The following is a 13927-nucleotide window of genomic DNA, read 5'->3' on the forward strand; positions in this document are numbered from 1 at the left end:
CCTAAAGGTACACATTTTATTTTGTTTTATATTTATTTTATAATTTGACATCAGGAGATGTTATACAGTTCTGTATTGCCTTGTATTGATTGTGATTGAAACACTTTCTTATTATTTATTTTAATATGTTCAAGACATTCTTTTTAGTTGTTCAGCTTATTGAACCTTTTAGTTTGACATCAGCCATTGTAGATAATATGGCCATCTGAGTGTTACTGTTTGTGGTTTGTTTTTAACTGTGTAATGCAGTTAATGATTCCAAATGTTAGAGTTCCTTATTTTCACACCAAAACTTGCACTACTGTTACAAATAAATAACAGCAACAAATATTATGCATTTAGGACTTTTTTTTGCTTTTCCTTGTTGTACCGAACCGTGACTTCTGTGAACCGTTACACCCCTAATATCTATATATATATATATCGCTGGCATCGCCAATATATATATATATATATATATATATATATATTAGGGATGCCAGCGATTATTCGAATATTCGTTACAGTCTCCATATTCGAAAATTATTTTTAAAATTCGATTTTATTTATATTTTTTTTTTTCCTGGCTTAGTTTCAGCCAAAATATAGACTAATGCTAATAATAGGGTTAATAATTGTAAATGGCCATTGGTCACACCACCAGTTTGTTTTACTGTAAACTTGGAGGAAGCCTGCGCGCAGAGTGCAGACTGCTGCAGCTTGCTATATATATATATATATATAAAGATTATATTTATTTACTTTCTCATACAATTATATGTATTGGGCAGTTTAGGAAAGCACCTGAGAAACTGTTGTTGTTCAAACAAAACAAAAATAAATACAGCATGAAATACTTTAGACAGACATTTATAACCGGTTGAACCCTTTATAAAGATCTGAGACATTAAAGCAGGAAGAAAAGAAGAATGGACATTAATGATGAATACAGTCGTGCTGCTGCTCAGAGTTGGGGGTAGGATGTATTTATAATCTGATGCTCAGACTGCATGGGTTAGGGTTAGCACAGGCTGAAGTGCTGCTGCTGACCCTAACCCTCAGACTGCATCAGATTATAACAACATCTCATAAATCAATAAGAGGGAAAGTGCAGCAGCAGTGGCGCAGTTACCTGATGTTCATCTAAACTTTGTTTCTGCAGAACCTGCAGAACCCAGAGAAACTCTGCAGGACTTCCCGGTGCAGAACCCTCCCGGTGCAGAACCCTCCCGGTACAGAACCTAGCCCCTGCAGAACCCGCTTCTTCTTCGTCTTTTTTTGTTCACTTTGTTTTCTGCAGCCATTTTAAGCAGAGAAGCCGTTGCTCCACAAGCCCCGCCCCCACAGAGGACAGCAGCCAATCAGCGCTCAGATGCGTCAGCTGCTCACCCCTTGGCCAATCAGAGAGAAGCTAGCGGTCCAGCCGTGACCTAAGGATGAGGAGCTCCGGGATGTAGAAGCCCAGATACTTGTCTGGTAGGAACTTTTTATTTTAATCACTAGTTATATTTAAAACTTGAAAACTGTGATCAAATGAAACGCATAGAACATGACCTGTTTCTACTTCGCAAACTAACATTACATATGAAAGTAAAACTCAGATTGAATCGAGTGTATTTATTTAGAAAAGAGGTTTGTGTTTCAGGTTGACCTGAGTCCTGTCAGACCACACTGAGGGCTCTCCCTCTGCAATAGGACCACAGGTTCTCTGGGTTCTCTCTGGGTTCTGCAGAACCTGGAACCAGTGGCGGAGTCAGGACATGTTCCGTGGGGTGGCCAGGATGGAACCAGTGATCATTTTGGGGTGGCATTGAAATCACTATTATATGAACATAAAAATACATCTCACTATAAAATAAGGGGTTATTTAAGGCACCTCCAACACACCTCTACATTATTTGGGATTAAGTGGTGGAATAGATCAAATCATATTCAGTATATCCAACTATTTTTTTCTTATTCCCGCAGGCAATGTATCAACAAAGCTTACATTATACAAATGCAATAAAATATAAGGGGTTATTTAATATAACCCCTTATATATTAAGGGTTGATGTTATTATGTTTAGCTTATGGTGATCAGCAGCACGATGAGCTCATTCTCTCAGTGTGCCATCAGGAATACACACACACACACACACACACACACACACACACACACACACACACACACACACACACACACACACACACACACACACACACACACACACACACACACACACACACACACACACACACACACACACACACACACACACACACACACACACACACACACACACATCATTTAAATAAGAGTTTTTAAATTCAATGATTGGTTAAGAATAAACATCTTAAAGTAAATAACAATAGCCCTTAACTCTGTAAGGCCCCCGGTTGTAATTTTACAACATTACTTTAAGCTATCCAAAAAAGTCAGTAAATGTTTAGTTTTTTTAAAAGACTACATTTACATAGTCAACAGGTCCTTTTGTTCAGCCTCACGATGCTATTGGGCAGCACATGGGTTACAGGTCCTGCCCTCTGGCCACACAGCACATGGGTTACAGGTCCTGCCCTCTGGCCACACAGCACATGGGTTACAGGTCCTGCCCTCTGGCCACACAGCACATGGGTTACAGGTCCTGCCCTTTGGCCACACAGCACATGGGTTACAGGTCCTGCCCTCTGGCCACACAGCACATGGGTTACAGGTCCTGCCCTCTGGCCACACATATAAGACTATCCTGACAATAGATCTCAACAGTCATCTTTTATACTGTAAATTCCTTTTTAATAATATCATTTTTGAATGGAACATTCTCAACACGAATGCATCAATCCAAATAAATATAACTTAAATATGTGGAGAAATACTGTGTTTGAAATGTATAATTGAAATGAGATGTTTTGTTTTGATATATATTGTATTCCAGTCTCCCTTCAGATATGTTAAGTGGCATGTAAGTCAACACAATGCAGCTCACCTCCTTCAAAGTGAAATGAAAAACCTCAGCATTTTCTTTATAGATATTAACAGAACTTAATGTCAGCTTACAACGGACTACGCTTAGCTAACAGACCACTCATGGACCACACCCACCTTTTCTCTTGAAACACTGGGTGACATACTGTCGCCCTTTAGTTCCTCTCTCTTTTCTTTTTCAAAGCCTGGCTTTGTGAGTCCTTCAGACATGGTGTTGTACCCTTTTAAAAGGGAAATAGTGAGTGAGAGAAGTGAAGACATACAATCACGCAGCTCCCGCCTTCACTCGTCTGAATCGAGCCGTCTTTATAATGAAGCTTGTACATTTACAATGAATACACTCACATTTCAGGACCAATAATGATGACTAAATTCTCCTTTATCTTTAGCTCTTTAACAGTGGTAAAATACCATCTGTATGGCCATGTGCATGTAACAGTGCCTAGCTTAGCTGCTAACAACATGACAAACGGTCAGATTCAGCGGCACCACAAGGTGTACAGCAGCTAGCTTCAATGACCACAACGTTAGCCAGAGTTAGCAAGAACCTTCAAACAATACAACAAAGTGCAAAATACACACTTTCCTCTCACAACGAACCACGGTGATGTAATACGGATTATATATAACATGGGTTGATAGATGTATCGTGCTTTGTTTACTGTAATTACCTTAGAAAGGGAAATAGTGAGTGAGAGAAGTGAAGACATTCAATCACGCAGCTCCCGCCTTCACTCGTCTGAATCGAGCGAGGAAGAGCGCAGTGATCCCTCCCACTGGAACCCCAAGGCATTACCAACAGATTAACGCACAATCAACCCATACAGCAGGATACATCTATCACTCAGAATGGACTATTCTTGTCTGTCACAATGGCACACCGTAAGCAGTGGCACCAGCAGGGGGGGCCATGGCTACCCTGATATATTTGTTGGCCCCCCCACTGGCCCCCCCCACCACACACACCGCCTCGCCAGTCACGTATGGTAGTAGTTTATCTGATATTTAACAACAAATACACAGCCAGCGATTCGCTTGATTTGAGCTTCCAACCCTCATACTGCAGCCCCTCCGCCTCCCTCTGACACTCGCACCACTCTGACACTCGCACCACTCTGACACTCGCACCACTCTGACACTCGCACCACTCTGACACTCGCACCACTCTGACACTCGCACCACTCTGACACTCGCGCACCACTCTGACTCACGCGCACCACTCTGACACTCGCACTACTCTGACTCGCGCGCACCACTCTGATACTCGCACCACTCTGACACTCGCACCACTCTGACACTCGCACTACTCTGACACTCGCGCACCACTCTGACTCGCGCGCACCACTCTGACACTCGCACTACTCTGACACTCGCACCACTCTGACACTCGCACCACTCTGACACTCGCACCACTCTGACACTCGCACCACTCTGACACTCGCACCACTCTGACTCGCGCGCACCACTCTGACACTCGCACCACTCTGACACTCGCACCACTCTGACACTCGCACCACTCTGACACTCGCACCACTCTGACACTCGCACCACTCTGACACTCGCGCACCACTCTGACACTCGCACACCACTCTGACACTCGCACCACTCTGACACTCGCACCACTCTGACACTCGCACCACTCTGACACTCACACCACTCTGACACTCGCACACCAAGGTGGTGTTTTGTGTCATTTATAATGTTTTGAATTTGCTATAAAGGTCAATAATAGATGGTGTTTTTGTGTTCAATCACAGAATGTATTTACCCTGTTATACCCCTTGTGTTTTTGGGTCCTGTTGAAATAAAATAGTCATGTTTTAAAACTAGATTTAATAAAGTCATGTGAATCATCTTTGATCCCAGTGGGACACAAACAGCTTTGTTCTAAAACAATGTATAACCTGGAGACAGAATGTAACTGAGGAACATGTTGTGTTGTATGTGTTGAGAATGCTGAACATGTTGTGCCTTACAATAAAGGCACTTATTTAAATTAAGCTGTATTTGTCTTTTTAAAAAGGAAAGGGTTAGGGTTAGGGTTAGGGTTACCTAACCCTAACCCTAACCCTAACAACTAGCATATATAAAAAACAAAACAATAAATCACCAGCACATGAATACATAACACACAACAAGGTTCTTTTAAATGTAGTTTGAAGTCAAATGTTAACTATCCGTATTATATTCACTTCAGATGAATAGTATCAGGAAATGTAAAATAAGAAACCAAAGTATATCAGTAGGTGATTCTCTTTGCCATTGTTTTCATCTAGTCTATACTTTTACAACAATTACATTCTTGGTTTTGGTGGGCCACCCCAAGATGTTCAGTGGCCCCATTTGGCCACCCCTATGACACATCTCTGGAGGCGCCACTGACCGTAAGTACTAGCCTCCCAGCTCACATGCTCTCACTCTCTGCTGGAAAGTGCCGTGTGGAGGCGGAGGCAGGACCAAACCATTACTTGTAAATTGAAGGGGGTGTTCAGAGGCTTTGGATAATTAACTTTTGGAAGAAAATATGTAGCGGCCAAAATCATATAGAACTAAAACAGATAAGTTAACAGCCGCTGAGGCACTAGCTAGCGGATCTCACGCAGGGCAATGATCCAGGTCCAGACAAGATTCTCCGTTGTGCATTTTATTCCTATAACAAAATACAATGAACAGGTTTCCTACATCTCCTTCCTTAAGCCTTTCCTATGGCTTTCCCTTGTGTCGCTGGAAACACCCTGGTCACAAACCGTTTGCCTGCTCGTGCTCTGGCTCCCACCCCCACCTGTCTCCAATATATACAATTACACCAGGTGCTCTAATCACCCAGTGCCCGAAACATGCCTTCAAAATAAAAGCATAGAAACTACTTTAACTTATGATGCTAACTAAGATACATATAAATAAATGATAATAATAAACACTATAAACAGCAAGAAGATAAATGTTAAACTATTACATAATATAAAGAGATATATAGCTCCAACATTCCGGCCCCTAATTGTGGCCAGTGTAAACACACAATTACTTTATATATATATATATATATATATATACACCAAATGGTGTCTGATCCCACCCACGTACCCCACCCAGGACTCCAGCTCCTAGCTTCTGGTGGAAGATTCAGGGTTCCCAAGAGCAGGCTGAACCGCTATAAGCACCCATTCCTACCTATGTCCATTAAGCTTCTTAACATTCACAGGAAATGAAATGTACTTTTTAAATGTTGGCCATGAGGGTTGTGCAATAGGTCGCCATTGTCAGTATGTGCGTCTGTGTATTGTGTTTGTTCAAACGGAACAAGGGACTTGTCTCTATTCTTGTTCTGCTCGATCTCAGTGCTGCATTTGATACTATCGACCATGACATCCTATTGCAAAGACTAGAGCACTTAGTTGGCATACAGGGAACTGCTTTAGGCTGGTTCAGGTCCTATCTATCTGAACGCTCTCAGTTTGTACGTGTTAACGATGAATCTTCCACGCTAACCAAAGTTAGCCATGGAGTGCCACAGGGCTCAGTGCTCGGACCTATTTTGTTCACATTATATATGCTTCCGTTAGGCAATATTATAAGGAATCATTCTGTAAACTTTCATTGTTATGCGGATGATACTCAACTATATTTATCAATCAAGCCTGATGAAATTAATCATCTAAATAAAATTCAAGACTGCCTCAAGGACTTAAAAACGTGGATGACCTTAAACTTTTTGATGTTAAACACGACCAAAACTGAAGTTATTGTACTTGGCCCGAAGAATCTACGAAACAAATTATCTAAAGATATACTAACTATGGATGGCATTAATTTGGCCTCCAGTGAGACTGTAAGGAATCTTGGTGTTATATTTGATCAGGATTTATCCTTTAACGCCCACATAAAATCAATTTCAAGGACCGCCTACTTCCATCTACGTAACATTGCAAAAATCAGGCATATCTTGCCTCAAAGCGATGCAGAGAAACTAGTCCATGCATTTGTTACTTCTAGGCTGGATTATTGTAACTCTTTATTATCAGGGAGTACCAAGAAGTCAGTCAAGTCGCTTCAGCTGATTCAAAATGCTGTGGCTCGTGTACTAACCAGAGTTAGGAAAAGGGACCACATTACTCCTGTTCTGGCTGCCTTACACTGGCTCCCTATAGAACACAGGATAGAATTTAAAATGCTTCTTCTCGCCTACAAAGCCCTTAATGGGCAGGCGCCATCTTACCTTAAAGAACTCATGATACCCTACTGGCCTACTAGGGCATTGCGTTCCAAGAATGCAGGGTTGTTGGTTGTTCCTAGAGTCTCTAAAAGTACAATGGGAGCCAGAGCCTTTTCTTATCAAGCTCCACATTTGTGGAATCAGCTTCCAGTTTGTGTTCGGGCGGCAGACACCCTATCCGTTTTTAAGAGTGCGCTGAAGACCTTCCTTTTTGATAAAGCTTATAGTTAGGGCTGATTAGATTCAGCCCCTAGTTTTGCTGATATAGGCTTAGTCTGTCGGGGGACATCTTACTTCTTCCTTCTCTCTGTCTGTACCTGTGTCCTCTCATGGGGACATCTTCCTTCTTCCTTCTCTCTGTCTGTACCTGTGTCCTCTCATGGGGACATCTCACTTCTTCCTTCTCTCTGTCTGTACCTGTGTCCTCTCATGTCCCATTAACCCAGCTTCCCCACATGTCTTTCTTTTTGGTGTCTATATACGCTGGGATCCGGAGTCATGGATGATCCTGCGGTCCTGTGTCCTGGATCGTGAGCCCTGGATCTTGAGTCGTGGCTGTGGTCCTGGATCATCGGTCCTGGATGGATATCCTCGTGGATTCATCTTCCTATTATACACACATGCATTTCCAAACATCTGGACTACCTATGTTGCAAATGTATTATCTTTTCAATGTACACACGGCATCTATTGCAGTCTGTCCGTCCTGGGAGAGGGATCCCTCCTCTGTTGCTCTCCCTGAGGTTTCTCCATGTTTCCCTTTAAACTGGGTTTTCTTTGGAAGTTTTTCCTTGTACGATGTGAGGGTCTAAGGACAGAGGGTCTGAGGACAGAGGGTCTAAGGACAGAGGGTCTGAGGGCAGAGGGTGTCGTATTGTCATACTGATATTCTGTACACACTGTGAAGACCACTGAGGTCCCAGATCCCAGAGCTCAGGTCCCAGGTCCCAGGTCTCAGGTCTCAGGTCCCAGGTCTCAGGTCTCTGGTCTCAGGTCCCAGGTCCCAGGTCTCAGGTCCCAGGTCCCAGGTCTCAGGTCTCAGGTCCCAGGTCTCAGGTCCCAGGTCTCAGGTCCCAGGTCCCAGGTCCCAGGTCTCAGGTCTCAGGTCTCAGGTCTCAGGTCTCAGGTCTCAGGTCTCAGGTCTCAGGTCTCAGGTCCCAGATCCCAGATCCCAGGTCTCAGGTCTCAGGTCTCAGGTCTCAGGTCCCAGGTCCCAGGTCTCAGGTCTCAGGTCCCAGGTCTCAGGTCTCAGGTCCCAGGTCTCAGGTCCCAGGTCCCAGGTCTCAGGTCTCAGGTCCCAGGTCCCAGGTCTCAGGTCTCAGGTCCCAGGTCTCAGGTCTCAGGTCTCAGGTCCCAGGTCCCAGGTCTCAGGTCCCAGGTCTCAGGTCCCAGGTCCCAGGTCTCAGGTCTCAGGTCCCAGGTCTCAGGTCCCAGGTCTCAGGTCCCAGGTCTCAGGTCCCAGGTCTCAGGTCTCAGGTCCCAGGTCTCAGGTCTCAGGAACATTTAGAAGTATGGTTCATGTTCTCTCCTTTCTGCTGATGGTCTCTCTCTCTCCGGTTCCTGAGCGGTGTCACGTTGCCGTGGACGACGTCACGTTGCCGCGGACGACGTCACGTTGCCGCGGACGACCCCACGTTCTCCCCTCAGGGCGGTTTTTACAAATCACAAAGATGACTCATAAATATATTTTAAATAGTAACTCTCCTGTTTTCAGGAAACTGAAAATTAAATGAAGATTTGTTCACTTCTACCAGACTTCTAATAACAAACAAACAACAACAATAATAATAATAAGTGTTTAATATTTGGTCGGGTTATAAAACATACAGACAGGAAATGTGCTTCAACTCTTTGGTTCATCTGCATAGAAACATCGTCGTCAATAACAACAGAAGTGCTTAATATCTGTGCAAAACAACAATACTGTCAACAAAGCAATAATACTGTCAACAAAACAATAATACTGTCAAAAAATAATACTGTCAACAAACATGAGAAACAAACGGTAAACAGCTTCTGTCTGTAACCCTCAGTACGGATTCCTTCATCACTCTGTACCGCGAAATACTGAAGAACCTCTGCAGAACACATCGGAACCTGAACCCTACAGGAACCCTTTAGGACCTGCAGGACTAACAGGAACCTGAAGGACGAGGAGAACCTGGAAGGAGAACCTGGAAGGAGAACCTGAAGGACTAGGAGAAGCAGCAGCGCAATGGGTTCTGCAAAACGTTCCCTTCAAAGTTGTAAGAAGTAAAATAGAGATTATGGCTTCAACAGCCCGACAGGATGCTACCCTGATACCCAGAACCACCAGAACCACCAGAACCCGTTCACATCTTCAGAGGGTCTACACTGCACCAACAATAATAATAGCAATAATAAAAATAAAACTGTTCTGATGAGGGAACCAACATTAGTTCCCTCACGTCTCCTTCAGTTTAGAGATACATTTTCCTTTGGATCAAGAAATAAATAATCTGCTTTGACGGCATAGGAACATCAAGAACCTTAGAACCACCAGAACCATCAGAACCATCAAGAACCTTAGAACCACCAGAACCATCAAGAACCTTAGAACCATCAGAACCATCAGAACCATCAAGAACCTTAGAACCACCAGAACCATCAGAACCATCAAGAACCATCAGAACCATCAGAAACAATCAGAACCATCAGAACCATCAGAACCATCAGGAACCTTGGAACCACCAGGAACAATCAGAACCATCAGAACCATCAGGAACATCAGGAACTACAGGCAGATGTGGATCAGTTCTCGCTCCAGGTCGTGGATCAGAGTGTCGAAGTCCTTCAAACTGAGTCGACAGTTGAATGGAGCGTCAAAGTCCAGGAACTCTTCGACATAAAGACCTGGTCCTGCTGCTGCTGAAGACCAGGACCCCTTCTTCTGCTCCTCTTCATCACTGCTGCACCTCTTCTTCTGCTCCTCTTCATCACTGCTGCCTGGAACAGAAGAGTCTCAGTCACACACTGTCTCTTTCTGAACTGGGACTCATCGGCCCAGACTACCTGCTCCCCCCAGGACCTACTGAAGCTCCCCTCAGGTCCCCATCCTGGGCCTCATGACCCCTCCCTCACCTTCCTCACCTTCCTCCCTCACCTTCATCCCTCACCTTCCTCACCTTCCTCCCTCACCTTCCTCACCACATCTGAGTCTTGTCTGAACTGGTCTGAACTGGACTGGTCTGGACTGGTCTGAACTGGACTGAACTGGACTGAACTGGTCTGAACTGGTCTGAACTGGTCTGAACTGGTGTTGATGGTACCAGTCTATGCTACACTGATGTATTAACAGGAAGTGATGTCAACAGTTACCTCCGTCGCTGTCGCTTCCTGCCACCTCGTCATAGTCGGCTTCCTGTCCGGACAGGAAGTCCCGCCCACAGACACTCCAGTCCCCGGCATACCGGTTGATCGGCGGCGGACTCTCCAACCGGGCGTCTCGACCGCGGCGTGACACCACTTCCTGTTCGGGGCTCTGAGCCAATCGCAGCGCAGGAAGCCGAGGCTGCTTCTTCCGCAGGGGTTTATGGGTCAGGCTGGGGGCGGGAGGGGGGCAGGCGTCGCTGTGGTCATCTGATGGCACTCGATTAGTCGGCACTGAGGGGAGACAGGGGGGAGACAGGGGGAGGTTACATTAGAATACATTTAGCTGAGTCTAAAAGGAGTATCCCAGGAAAACCAGACCCTCAGAGACCTTCCCAGTTTACACCAGTTTATAACAGTAAAGCTACTAAAGATAAACCAGTATCGTGTCTTCTTCCGTCTCACTCAGTCTTCAGTTTCTAAGCTGCTGACAATGAGTCTGAACCAGGAGCTGAGTCTGAACCAGGACCAGCAGAGTCTGAACCAGGACCAGCAGAGTCTGAACCAGGAGCAGCAGAGTCTGAACCAGGACCAGCTGAGTCTGAACCAGGAGCAGCAGAGTCTGAACCAGGACCAGCTGAGTCTGAACCAGGACCAGCTGAGTCTGAACCAGGACCAGCTGAGTCTGAACCAGGAGCAGCAGAGTCTGAACCAGGACCAGCTGAGTCTGAACCAGGACCAGCTGAGTCTGAACCAGGACCAGCTGAGTCTGAACCAGGAGCTGAGTCTGAACCAGGACCAGCAGAGTCTGAACCAGGACCAGCTGAGTCTGAACCAGGACCAGCTGAGTCTGAACCAGGACCAGCTGAGTCTGAACCAGGAGCTGAGTCTGAACCAGGACCAGCAGAGTCTGAACCAGGACCAGCAGAGTCTGAACCAGGACCAGCTGAGTCTGAAACCAGCACTAGCTGAGAGGAACCAGCACCAGAACCCTAGAGAGACTCACCTGGCCACAGCTGCAGCAGGTAATGCAGAGCCTCGATGTGTCTTTTGAAGTCCACCGCACTCTCCTCCCCCAAAGCCTCCCCGCCCCCCCTGCCTCCCCCCCCTCCCCTCCAGGCCTCCTGGGTGGGGGTGAGCAGAACCGGGCCGAAGCAGACCGCCAGGTTCTGGTGGGTCATCCTGTTCCAGGGGCTGAGGGAGGCCACCAGGCTCAGGTGGTCCAGCAGCAGGGACAGGGTGGCCTGAGAGACAGGGGGTTCAAATGCAGGGTTAGGTATATTAGACTATCAAACATAGAGACCATCAACATGTACGTGCAGACATGTGTACGTGCAGACATGTGTACGTGCAGACATGTGTACGTGCAGACATGTGTACGTGCAGACATGTGTACGTGCAGACATGTGTACGTGCAGACATGTGTACGTGCAGACATGTGTACGTGCAGACATGTGTACACTGTAGCTGTTCCATGACAATAGAGACTTGGAATATACATATACACTGAACACAAATATAAACGCAACACTTTTGTTTTTGCCATTTTGGGAAGATGGCAAAATGTTCTGCGACATCTGTAGAAAAGCTGAGCTGAGTAAGGGGCGTGTCCGAGGGACGTGTCCGAGGGGCGTGTCCGAGGGGCGTGTCCGAGGGGCGTGTCCGAGGGGCGTGTCCGAGGGGCGTGTCCGAGGGGCGTGTCCGAGGGGCGTGCCCGAGGGGCGTGTCCGAGGGGCGTGCCCGAGGGGCGAAGCGACGTGTCCAAATCAAAATGACGGACAACGAAAAAGTCTAACGCAACCAGGTGTGTTACAGGTGTGTTACAGGTGTGTTACAGGTGTGTTACAGGTGTGTCTCAGGTGTGTCTCAGGTGTGTCACAGGTGTGTCTCAGGTGTGTCACAGGTGTGTCTCAGGTGTGTGTCTCAGGTGTGTCACAGGTGTGTCTCAGGTGTGTCACAGGTGTGTGTCTCAGGTGTGTCTCAGGTGTGTCTCAGGTGTGTAACTAAAGGTGTGTGTCTCAGGTGTGTAACTAAAGGTGTGTGTCTCAGGTGTGTCTCAGGTGTGTAACTAAAGGTGTGTCACTAAAGGTGTGTAACTAAAGGTGTGTGTCTCAGGTGTGTAACTAAAGGTGTGTGTCTCAGGTGTGTCTCAGGTGTGTTACTAAAGGTGTGTGTCTCAGGTGTGTCTCAGGTGTGTCTCAGGTGTGTGTCTCAGGTGTGTCTCAGGTGTGTGTCTCAGGTGTGTGTCTCAGGTGTGTCTCAGGTGTGGTCACAGGTGTGTTACAGGTGTGTTACAGGTGTGTCTCAGGTGTGTCACAGGTGTGTCTCAGGTGTGTCACAGGTGTGTGTCTCAGGTGTGTCACAGGTGTGTGTCTCAGGTGTGTCACAGGTGTGTGTCTCAGGTGTGTCTCAGGTGTGTCACAGGTGTGTCACAGGTGTGTTACAGGTGTGTGTCTCAGGTGTGTCACAGGTGTGTGTCTCAGGTGTGTCTCAGGTGTGTTACAGGTGTGTGTCTCAGGTGTGTCTCAGGTGTGTCTCAGGTGTGTCTCAGGTGTGTCTCAGGTGTGTCTCAGGTGTGTCTCAGGTGTGTCTCAGGTGTGTGTCTCAGGTGTGTCTCAGGTGTGTCTCAGGTGTGTCTCAGGTGTGTCTCAGGTGTGTCTCAGGTGTGTCTCAGGTGTGTCTCAGGTGTGTCTCAGGTGTGTCACAGGTGTGTGTCTACAGGTGTGTCTCAGGTGTGTCACAGGTGTGTCTCAGGGTGTGTCTCAGGTGTGTCTCAGGTGTGTCACAGGTGTGTCTCAGGTGTGTCTCAGGTGTCTCAGGGTGTGTCTCAGGTGTGTCTCAGGTGTGTCTCAGGTGTGTCTCAGGTGTGTCTCAGGTGTGTCTCAGGTGTGTCCCAGGTGTGTCTCAGGTGTGTGTCTCAGGTGTGTCTCAGGTGTGTCTCAGGTGTGTCTCAGGTGTGTCCCAGGTGTGTGTCTCAGGTGTGTCTCAGGTGTGTCACAGGTGTGTTACAGGTGTGTCACAGGTGTGTCTCAGGTGTGTCTCAGGTGTGTCACAGGTGTGTCTCAGGTGTGTCACAGGTGTGTGTCTCAGGTGTGTCTCAGGTGTGTCTCAGGTGTGTCACAGGTGTGTGTCTCAGGTGTGTCACAGGTGTGTCTCAGGTGTGTCTCAGGTGTGTCACAGGTGTGTCACAGGTGTGTTACAGGTGTGTGTCTCAGGTGTGTCACAGGTGTGTGTCTCAGGTGTGTCTCAGGTGTGTTACAGGTGTGTCTCAGGTGTGTCTCAGGTGTGTCTCAGTGTGTCTCAGGTGTGTCTCAGGTGTGTCCCAGGTGTGTTCCAGGTGTGTCTCAGGTGTGTCTCAGGTGTGTCTCAGGTGTGTCTCAGGTGTGTCTCAGGTGTGTCTCAGGTGTGTCTCAGGTGTGTCCAGGTTTCAGGTGTTT

The 13927-nt window shown here is 46.7% G+C and overlaps 1 protein-coding gene across 1 annotated transcript; it reads right to left on the reverse strand.

Annotated features, from left to right (window-relative positions):
• Positions 1-8945: 8945 nt before the first annotated feature.
• LOC117444911 (rho GTPase-activating protein SYDE1-like) lies at positions 8946-11896 on the reverse strand. The gene is made up of 4 exons (XM_071202813.1): positions 11855-11896; positions 11497-11734; positions 10500-10784; positions 8946-10127 (listed from the first exon to the last, which is right to left on the reverse strand). Exons 1-4 carry the CDS (start codon positions 11894-11896, stop codon positions 9916-9918), a joined length of 777 nt encoding a protein of 258 aa, XP_071058914.1. The 3' UTR covers positions 8946-9915.
• Positions 11897-13927: the final 2031 nt, after the last annotated feature.

Source organism: Pseudochaenichthys georgianus, unplaced genomic scaffold (genome assembly GCF_902827115.2).
Source record: "Pseudochaenichthys georgianus unplaced genomic scaffold, fPseGeo1.2 scaffold_994_arrow_ctg1, whole genome shotgun sequence".
NCBI classification, from domain to species: Eukaryota; Metazoa; Chordata; class Actinopteri; order Perciformes; family Channichthyidae; genus Pseudochaenichthys; species Pseudochaenichthys georgianus.

Excerpts from the sequence above, each read along its gene's own strand:
- LOC117444911 (XM_071202813.1), bottom strand. The coding sequence starts at position 11,896 with ATGTCTGCACGTACACATGTCTGCACGTACACATGTCTGCAC. Across the intron at positions 11,735-11,854 it reads GCACGTACACATGTCTGCAC|GCCACCCTGTCCCTGCTGCT; the intron begins GTACACATGTCT and ends CCTGTCTCTCAG. Across the intron at positions 10,128-10,499 it reads AGGAAGCGACAGCGACGGAG|GCAGCAGTGATGAAGAGGAG; the intron begins GTAACTGTTGAC and ends CTTCTGTTCCAG.